General features: G+C 42.7%; 1 protein-coding gene across 1 annotated transcript; it reads right to left on the bottom strand.

The window, feature by feature from the left end:
• Positions 1–292: 292 nt before the first annotated feature.
• LOC118665723 (prolactin induced protein) lies at positions 293–4,996 on the bottom strand. Its single transcript, XM_036327017.1, has 4 exons — positions 4,853–4,996; positions 2,538–2,643; positions 851–965; positions 293–527 (listed from the first exon to the last, which is right to left on the bottom strand). The coding sequence occupies exons 1-4, from the start codon at positions 4,945–4,947 to the stop codon at positions 403–405; spliced, it is 441 nt and encodes a 146-aa protein (XP_036182910.1). The 5' UTR covers positions 4,948–4,996; the 3' UTR covers positions 293–402.
• Between the last annotated feature and the right edge of the window lie 5,403 nt (positions 4,997–10,399).

Genomic DNA, 10,399 nt, shown 5'->3' on the forward strand with positions numbered 1-10,399 from the left:
CTGAAGGGGCTCCTAGATGGACAACAGGACATAGAAGGTGAAGGAGTAGGGAAGCTTGGACGCTGGTCCAGTTTCTGCCCCTCACTTACTATGAGTTTTAGGATCACACTTTCCCACTCTGAGAATGGCCCCACTCTTCTCCATCTGCCTTCTCTCCCTCTTCATGGGCAGTAAGAGTCCATAAGATCACCTCAGCAAAGGCTCGTTGAAGGAAAGAAGTTCTAGAAATTCTGGGTACTCTGAAGCTCCTCTGGGAGAGGTTTGGGCAGGAAGACACAACAGAACACCGAGAAGCCAGTGAGAAGTTTATTTTACAGATCACAACACACACCCAACCAAGTTCCTTAGAGGAAACTACCTTGGGGTGTGGTAGGAGGCAGTGAGACAAGGCTTCCAGTAAGATCAGGCCACAGGTAGCATTCTCAAGACACTAAAACGGTTTGCTTTGATGGGTATCACTGCCATATCGTTAGGGCAGATATTAAATTCACGAATGATGTCAACCACTGCTCCAATTCTTACAGTACCTGAAAGGGACAGGGACAAAGATCATAGCTTAACACTCATCCCCAGGGTCCTACCTTTTCTACCAGTATCAGACACCTCCCTAACTGGGACTCAGCTTCCTCAAATCATTTACAAATGAATCTCCCTTATTAGCTTTTCTCACACAACCCCTCACCTTTTGAACTTGGGCATGGTCTCCATTTACTCTGCTTGTCTTTCTCCTTCTCCCCCTCCTCCCCCCCATCCTTCTGCCCTGGGCTCTGTGCCAGATCTGTAACCATGTTTCTCTATGGTTTCCCCTCCCTGGTGGGTAGTTCTTCCCTTGGATGACTCCTCTACTTACTGTTGACCTGAAAGTCCCAGAAGAAGGTTCTTGGAAATTCCTCACACAAACAGGCAGTGTATTTGTAGTTAAAGGGTCCATCAACTGGAGAGCTGCTTAGCAGATAAGTTTTAATCTGTGAAGAAGGAGTTGGAGAGAGATGACCCAGTGTTAGTATGGGAAGTAGGAAAGGGAGAGAAAGACAAGTGAGGGTCAAGGGAGAGGAGGAGGATGTCCTTAGTGGGCAAAGAGCAGTGGTGGAGGTGGGGAGAGGCATGGAGGGAGTCCATTTTTGTAGAATAATTTCAGGAGCTGAAGTCAAGGTTAGAAGATTTTCTGTCCTCATGTCCTCCTATTTCTGCATTAGCATGTGGGTGTATGGTTCGGAGGGTGGAGGTGAGTGAACCACAGAGTCAGGAGAACTCATCCGGGCAGCAGTTCATCTGGGGGAGTGGGGGTCAGGCTTGGTTCATAGCCAGGGCTCCAGGAATTGGCCTGTGGGTGCAAGCCTGACTGCTGGGATGTGAAAGCCAAAACCAGGCCTTATTGCCAGAACTGTGACCAAGTCCCAGCTGTGCTCCTCTCAAACTCCGGGATCTTTAGTAAGTAGAGAATCCCTTGGATGACTTAAGGTACTTAAGCTTGAAGGTAAACTTTCTTTTGTCTTTTCTAACTTGAGCATGCTGTACAGCAAGCATGTCAAACTCATGGCCCATGGGCTGCATGCCTCATTTATTTTGTCTGTGTTAGCCTTTGAGTTTGACATGCTCGCTGTACAGCTTAAGATCCCAAAGTGCTGCATATGTGTTTCAGCAGAGTCAGGTTAATGTTCTAGTCCATGGTCAGCACAGGGGTTTAATCCTGGGGACCATAGACCCAAGGAGTCTGTGAAGTGAATAGAATTCAGTGAGTTTGTGAAAATAAATTATATGTTTATTTTCCTAAGTTCCCATCAACATTGAGCATTCCTTCTGCTGTGAATGCCACCAACTATCCACAGTGGCATTAGAAGCGAGTGATTTTTATCACAAGGAGAAACAGATTTGTTCACGCTACATTAGAGATTTATATATCTCAAAAGAGTGTCTGCCCTCATGGCTACCCTGAACACAGGGGCAGAGGTTATCACCAGGCTGCGTGGTCATGGCTGGGGCTGGTTGCCTGTCTCCTGATACCTGCCCAGGTAACTGGCAACTCTGCACCAAATAGCCCATCAGCCCCAAATAGTGAGTTCAAGTGTTCTCACCATTGCAATTTTTCTTAAAAATACTTCAGAGATCCTGGTGTTTCTTTAAAGAAGGCTAGCCTTGCCTTGTTTATCTTTTTATTACATTTACAACAATATATCTTCATGATTCAGAACTTTCAATACTTGCATAATTCAAACAAAAAATAAGGACCCTTTGGATATGTGTGATTTGTTGTCAAAGACCATTGCACAGTTGAAGATACTTAATCAGGCTAAGCAACCACAACCATCACATAGATAATCTTTATAAACTAAAATTTAACTATTCTGTTGTGAATGTATCGCCTTTGCAGCTAATGTATAGATAAAGAAACATGTATTACTGTATCACACATTTATTTTTAATAATTTTATCACTGCCCTTTAATCTGGTAGTTTTCCTATGTTATCCAATGCATTTTACTTAATTAAGAAGTTGGATTTTGTTCACTTTACTCCCACCCCAGGGCTTCTACTTACCACCATACATTCTCTCAATTCTGTTGCAACTCTAAGCGTTGCAGTGACTTCTTCATTTGCCTTTGTTGTTCGGGGCAGTTGAAAGTCCATTGTGATCAACTGTCGACTGGTTTTGGGAAGACAAAAGCAGTTAGAGAGCAGAGATCAATCCATAAGAGAGGGGGAACAATGAGCAGGGTCAAGGGACCAGGGAAGGTTCGAGGAGAAGGAGATGGTCAACTGCTGAGATCAGAATTCCCTGGGAAGTTTTGATTTTTTTTGGTTAGTTTGGCTATTTGTACTGATTTAGTTTTGCTTAATAAAGCAACTTGGACACTTTATTTAAAACTGAGTATCTACTTCTCTTCCACTGACAAAAAACACACACACACACAAACAAAAAACCAATGAAAGTACAGTATCACATGTCATTTCCTAATAAAACTCTATAGGTTCTGCTGATTGTCCACTGACAGGGAGGGCTCATATCATAATAAAATTAGTGTTAAATTTCATATTAATGAATCATAAACACTTCAGTGCACTGGAAGTGAGACCTTTCTTGAAGATCCTTCTTCTTTGGTTCTTGGTGGGGTCTAGGATTTGTACTTAGTACTTAGTTCTGTAGGGGGTTTGGACACAATGCCATATGGGAAACTACAGCTTCCACTTTACATTCAGGCCGCACACCACAATCTGCTGGGGGAAGAGGACATGGAGACAAAGAGAATAGTCAACTGTTTCCCTTCAGTCAGTGAGGAGGGGGTTCAGGAGCAGCACAGTTACTTTCTCTTTCCCAGAAACTCCTGCCAAAGCTCCTTCAGTGTTGGGTGAGACAGGAGGGAATTCAGTTTCTTGGCCTCTAGTACTTCCCAGCCCCATTTTCCTAGGGGAAAGCATCAGATTCCAGAGAGATTCCAATTCTTGTGCCAGCTGCTCTAGCACTCAGTACACAGGGAAGGGGCACGCATCCTTCAGTTTCTTCAGAATTCCTCCCATTTGTAACTGTATTTGACAGGATGACCAGCACAGCTAGAGAGACTAATCACCCCAGTTTGCCTGACAGCGAGGGGTTTGCTGGGAGGGGATTTAAGTGCTAAAACCAAGATATTCATGGGCAAACTTGGATGGTTGGTCACCCTAAGTAGCACAGCTTATCAACAACTTGCTGCCCCTCAGGGCTAAGTGGAGTGACATTCTGTATCTGAACCCGTCCCCACTCAGGGTTTCTTAGATACCCACCCACCTCCGTTACATCAGCTTGTCAAAACCCTGACAGGTTTCTCCAGGGAAGCATCTGGTCCTTCCACAGAGGGTGCAACCAGAATCATAATCCAGAAACTCTACATCCCAAACCCTTTTCCTGTAGGTAAAAATCCCTAGATCTGATGCACATCCACGCTTCTCCCTCCAAATTGTCCCATTTCTTACTTCATTTTGTGTGCCCCAATTTTCCTGTTTCCTTCAAACATGTGCCCTTAATGAGTTGACTTCTGAACCCATGCTCCCAGGTCCCAGTGGGAGACAGGGGGTGGAGTGGGGAGTCATGGGCAAGTGGTCCTCACATTTGTCTTCAGGCTTCAGCATAGGAAGAATGTCCAAAGTGCTGGGCAAGCTCAACCTTGGACTGTGGGGCCAAGGATCAGTGTCCAGGGCTTCTGATCATTCAGTGGCTTCTGCCAAAGGTGCCCAAAGCTATTGTTGGAACTCACAGTCCTGCTAAACCCTCTCCTCTAGGAGGCAAGGTGTGACAAGGTGAAGTTCACTGAGCAGAAATCTAATTAAGGTATAGACCAGTGATGGCAAACCTTTTGAGCTCGGTGTGTCAGCATTTTGAAACACCCTAACTTAACTCTGGTGCCATGTCACATATAGAAATTTTTTGATATTTGCAACCATAGTAAAACAAAGACTTATATTTTTGATATTTATTTTATATATTTAAATGCCATTTAATAAAGAAAAAATCAACCAAAAAATGAGTTTGTGTGTCACCTCTGACATGTGTGTCATAGGTTCGCCATCACTGGTATAGATTATGGACAACATGTAGGCCAGAACCTTGGAGAAAGAATGATTGTTAATTACAGCCTACATGTGCACTGGGAGCCTTATTTCCATGGGCAACTTAGAAGCACCCAGGGGAAATGTAAGGGGAATTGATGGAGTTCCTAAGAAGAGAGAAGTGGGATTGCTATGAGTTCATAAGAGCTCCCAGGATTAGATCTCTTGAAAGTTGAAAAAGTTTTCAGGAAGGGATATGTGGATTTCTAGGATAAGAAAAAAGCCCTCCCCTCAAAAGATATTTTTGTAAGAAGGAGAAAGGCTTGGCTTACGTGTCTTCCTGAGCTTTGTTGATCCCCAGCTGCAGACAGAGAACCAGGAGCAGGGCAGCATGGCTGGCCCTGAGCAGGAGCTGAAGAGAGTACATGCTGGAAGAGACAGAATCTGATGCCCCAGAGAAGTAGGGTTCAGGTGCCCAGCACACTCTTTATGTACAGATCAAGGGAGTGGGAGAGCTGCCATGCAGACTCACGTGACTAATCACCCTATCACCCTTTTCACTCATGATCTTTCCTTGTTGAGCTAATTTGTTTTTCTATGGAAAAAGTCAACATTCACGACAGCATTAGAGTCTGGGAGAGAAGTTAGATAATCCTTCTTTAGTTTCTCAGTACTAGAGTTTCTCAGAATGTCCAGGACCTCAAAAGATACACAGATCTTTCCTCACTTGCAGAAATGGTTTCTTATCCCTCATCATTATATACCTGTCTATCCAGCTGTATGTAGCCTTAGCTTCAGTCTTTCCTCCCCTACTCTCTGGAGGCAAGAGAACTCAGCTGTGGAAGCAGATTTCAGATCATAGCTCTAGGACACATTTGCTTGATTCCCTTGTACTAATTCAAGAGGATATGCTAAAAAAAGGGTTAGGGAGGTAGGGTGACCAAGGCTTCCCTAAGAGTCACAACCAACCATGCAGGGAAGCTAGAGATGAGCTTCTCTGGATGATGGAGAACTGAGGCCATAGCACTGGGTGATACAAATGTTTGTGTGATTAAATCCTTTTTTATTTCATGGATAATGGCAATGTCCTTCAGATACTAAGATCCCCAACTACCCAAAGTCCCAAGTACAGGGCAATACCATGACTTGAGACAGTTCCTGTAAATAGTTGGCATCTCCAAATCAGACTTCCCAGCACTCAGTAGTTTGGTTATTTAACTACTGACATGACCACTTTTTTACACTTGTTGCACAGCACAAGGCACACATCAAGACTCACAATGAGGTTTCCCTCCTTTAGAATAGAACCCAAACTGTGACCAGAAGATTTCTCTGACCCAGGAATTTTTCTCCCTGGAATGCGGGGGTGGGGGTGGGGTGGGGTGGGGAAGGGGTGATTCAACCTTGCTGACACTGGCATTGTGATACTTATCTTTATTCAGTTAAATCTATTCCTTAACCTTTGACGCGTGACATTGTAAAATTTGTTCCTGTTCTTTGCATGGCAGATGGCAGGCTGGGAAGATCCTCTCTGGCATGGCTGTGGAAAAATCAGAGTTCTGGGAGTTACATATGTATGTTGCCATAGGCACAATTCAGAATTAAAATTTAGATGTATGCTTCTTTCTAAATTGCTCTGCTGCTTATTCTACTCCTGCACTTTCCTCCTCATTCCTTTGAACTTGACATAATTCATGTAATTCCTCATTTATAACCGGCTATTCTTGTGATCATTTACTTTCTTTTTTGTTTCTATTCCATGTACTCAAGAATGATGCTTTCATTTCACCTCACCCTGGTCACAATGGCCCCTTTTTATAAACATTCTTCCACTTTGTAATTTTCTTTACACCTGCTCTTTTGCTTACTTAGTTGAATAATTTCCATCAGAGGGACGTGCTAGCTGAGATTAATGAAGAAGTAAGGTGAAAGAATTTAGGAAGCATTCACATGGGAAAATCCAGGAAGAGCTCTTTGCTGGACTTGAACTCCCTTTGCAGGCACAGCCCCACTCTTGAGGACGTACCTCCAGCATATTCCCAATGAAGCAGTGCTCCCAAAGGAGCAGATGATAGTGGGTTGAGAGAATCTATCGAAGGTAAAGAGGCTCTTCTCCCATAGGCCAGTGTGAACTGCAATATTCAGAGCCTTCAATGTATACAATAAATCCTGGGTACTATGCAGGTCATGGCTAGTGTGGTGGTTAATTTTATGTGTCAACCTGGATAGACAATGGTACCTATTTTTTGGTAAAACACCAGTCTAAAGGTCTCATTCTAAAGGTATTTTTAAACCAATAGACATTGAGTAAAGCTGATAACCCTCATAATGTTGGCAGGTCTCATCCACTCAGTTGGAACCCTTAAGAGAAAGGACTGAGGGGAAGAAGAAATTCTGCTGCCAGAATGCCTTCAGATTTCAAACTTTCCAGTCTCCATTATTATGTGGGTCAATTCCTGTTGGTTGAGTTTCTCTTTTGAGAACCCTAATACAGCTGGTGTTTGTTAAGGGACAATAAATGTTGAAAAGGTTGGAATTCATATTGGTTGAAAGCATATTTGAAACCTTGGAGTGAATTCAGGTTCTAAACCCATGATATGGCAGGTGTTTCAGATGGGCAGATGGAAAGGTCAAATGGGGACTGGAGACATGACGCCACCTGGACACATTGTGCTGAATCTTAGAATGTTTCAGTGACACTTCAATAGGCAGTAAAGTCCTGGGATAGAAGACAGATTATTGCATATTGAACATAATTTTGAGAGACACTATATGATGATATTTGCATCTATTTTAGTTTAGAAATTATTATTTAAGTGCTGGTCATGTATTGATCAAGGATGTTATGAAAAATAATAGCCATGGAATAATGGAACATGGTAAGGATGGCTTAAGGGCCAGTATGAATGACCATACTTTTTGTTTTTTACTCCATCATGTATGTTTGATTTTAGGACTTTTGAGTATATTGGCCTTATTTAAATATTTGCAGACATTGGTTAAATAATTCTGATTTAAACAACAATGGATATTATTCTAGAAAGTGGTGTGGTTTGAGGGCTAAAAAACCAATAAATCACTGCAACATCTTCAACTACTACCCAAACTGCATAGAAGATCTGTATGGAGATGAACAGTATCAGGCAAACCTTGCAGCCACGTGTTTTATTATACATTTTCACTGGGTTTAGCCTCACATCAGGAACTAGGCAAATCCACCAGGCAAAAATCCATGTGTCCCAACTCTGTTTCGCAGTTCACACAGAGGTGTCAATATTCATGGGGCTGAATGTATCTGAAAAGATCAATATTTCAGAGGTAAGATAGGATTGAAGTAGCTGTAGACGGTATGTAGGAATGCTTTCAGAATGTTATTTATGACAAAAATTTGAGGATAATAATATCTTCTTTCCCATATTATTATTTAGAAAACCAATCTAGCAGATGGCACCTAGAAACAAATATTGTGATTTCCTTTAAGTAAGGAAGAGGATTACTATGTTTGAGCAGAGTGGCTCAGTTGGTTATCATCCCATGCACCTAAAGGTTGCTAGTTTGATTCCTGCTTGGAGCACATACCTGATTTGTGGGTTTGATCCCCAGTTGGGAAGCGTATGGAGGCAATTAATCTCTCTCTCTCTCTCTCTCTCTCTCTCTCTCTCTCTCTCTCTCTCTCTCTCTCTCCCATCCTCCTCCCTCTCCCTTCCCCTCTCTGTCTCCCTCTCCTTTTCCCTCTTCTCCTCCTCTTCCTTCCTCGCTCTAAACATGTCCTTGGGTAAGCATTAAAAGAAAAAGACTACTAGGTTTAAGAAACCAAATAGAGGTTGATAAAATCAGATTGTAAACAACCCAGGAGGCTCATGGACAAGACGTAAGAGGAAGGGATTAAAGATAAAGGAGAAACTTGCATAGGCTATATTTACAAAGAGAAAGGTGATCCTAGCCATGACAGGGCTCATGAGAAAGGAATATAGGAATGGTAAAAAAAAGTGAGTTATACAAGCCAACACACACTGAGTACATAAATGTGAATAACACTGTGCTAAAGATTTTACATGTATTAACAGAATCTTCAAAAAACCCAAATGAAGTAGGTTGCCATTTTTGCCTCATTTTAAGAATGAGGAAATGGAGGCAAGTAGTAGATAAATATATTGAGCCCAGGTCACATAGTCAATAATGGGTGGAGCCAACTTTGGATCCCAGTTTTGTGGAATCTGAAATTTCTGTTTTATAATACTGGGAACCTCTTTCAGAAATAGAATGCAAACTTAAAAATATGAAATAGAGATACAGGACATTGGTAGAGGCTGTGAGGGGTCTGGAGGTTCGTGTCATTAACTTTATGGTGAATATAGGTTTGGATGAAGCCAGAATTTGAACAGTTTGTTTCTAGATCCTGAACTTTTAACTACTCTACTGCCTATTGGTGAGGACAAGGGCCATTAAGGCCTGCCCAAACTCTAATAGAGAGTCCCAAAGTGAGTAAATAAGAGACATGCTATAAGCATACATTTTGCCTTCTCTGACCATTCTAGGGTGTTTTTCCACCCTAAGGTCAATATGAACAATCTCAGCATTTTTCTTTTCTTCTATTTACTTATCCAGTCCATTCAGATAATCCACTCTATAAATATTGATTGAGCACCTACCATTACAAAGAGGTTTTAGGTGATGACTATGCAGAGATGAATATAGATGTATATTAGAAGAGGCAGCCAAAATGTCACCAGAAAAGGCCTGGCACTGAGGCAGGTCTGCTCTGGCATGTCTGAAATGTGTGGTTCGACTTTGTGAAAGAAAGATTTCATAACATGAGTCCATGTGATTTTGAGTGTTTATTAAAGCTGGAGACAGCAAATCAAAGGAAGGGCTTAAGACAGATGCAGCAAGATGACAGCAGCAGGAGTGAGCCTACACCAGCCGTGGGCAAACTACAGCCCGCGGGCCGGATCCGGCCCGTTTGAAATGAATAAAACTAAAAAAAAAAAAGACCGTACCTTTTTATGTAATGATGTTTACTTTGAATTTATATTAGTTCACACAAACACTCCATCCATGCTTTTGTTCTGGCCCTCCGGTCCAGTTTAAGAACCCTTTGTGGCTCTCAAGTCAAAAAATTTGCCCACCCCTGGCCTAGACACAGAAAAGGAAATCACAGTAACAGAAGTGAGCCATGGTGGGCTGCATGGACTCAGAAAACAAGTGACAGAGGCAAAAGGAGGGCTCTGGGAGAAGGTTCAGAGGGTTAGTCTAGGACAGTGGTTGGCAAACTGCAGCTCGCGAGCCACATGCGGCTCTTTGGCTCCTTGAGTGTGGCTCTTCCACAAAATACCACACGTACAGTGAGCGCACACGTGTGGGCACACACGTACAGTGAGATTGAAACTTCATGGCCCATGCGCAGAAGTTGGTATTTTGTGGAAGAGCCACACTCAAGGGGCCAAAGAGCCACATGTGGCTCATGAGCTGCAGTTTGCCGACCACTGGTCTAGGACAAGCTACCACTGCCTGCTGCTCCCCTGGTAGCAAGTCTTGTAGGGACCCTTAAGAGAAAGAAAGCAAAAGGACACACCTGAGGAAAGGTGATGTGGGCACACTCAAAAGGGAGTGCACACAGGGTCTTTGTCTTGAAGGTTCTTACCTGTTTTCTATAGGCTGGAGTTTTAGGGGAGGTCTCAGGGGAGAGTCTGAACAGAATATTCAATAGCTTTCCTGATGCATCAAAATGAGTATATAGAGGAGTTTGGAATTATTCTCTGGTCAGCTTTTCTGTTTTACTTTTGATCTTGGATTCGTCTGACTCTAATTGTTTTTGTTTTATGATTTATTCCCCTGGGACTTCATCTGTCTTGGGGTTTTGCCAGCGCTAATGACAT

Source organism: Myotis myotis, unplaced genomic scaffold (genome assembly GCF_014108235.1).
Source record: "Myotis myotis isolate mMyoMyo1 unplaced genomic scaffold, mMyoMyo1.p scaffold_m19_p_11, whole genome shotgun sequence".
NCBI classification, from domain to species: Eukaryota; Metazoa; Chordata; class Mammalia; order Chiroptera; family Vespertilionidae; genus Myotis; species Myotis myotis.

Excerpts from the sequence above, each read along its gene's own strand:
- LOC118665723 (XM_036327017.1), bottom strand. The coding sequence starts at position 4,947 with ATGTACTCTCTTCAGCTCCTGCTCAGGGCCAGCCATGCTGCCCTGCTC. Across the intron at positions 966-2,537 it reads AATTGAGAGAATGTATGGTG|ATTAAAACTTATCTGCTAAG; the intron begins GTAAGTAGAAGC and ends CCTTCTTCACAG. Across the intron at positions 528-850 it reads CTGGGACTTTCAGGTCAACA|GTACTGTAAGAATTGGAGCA; the intron begins GTAAGTAGAGGA and ends TGTCCCTTTCAG.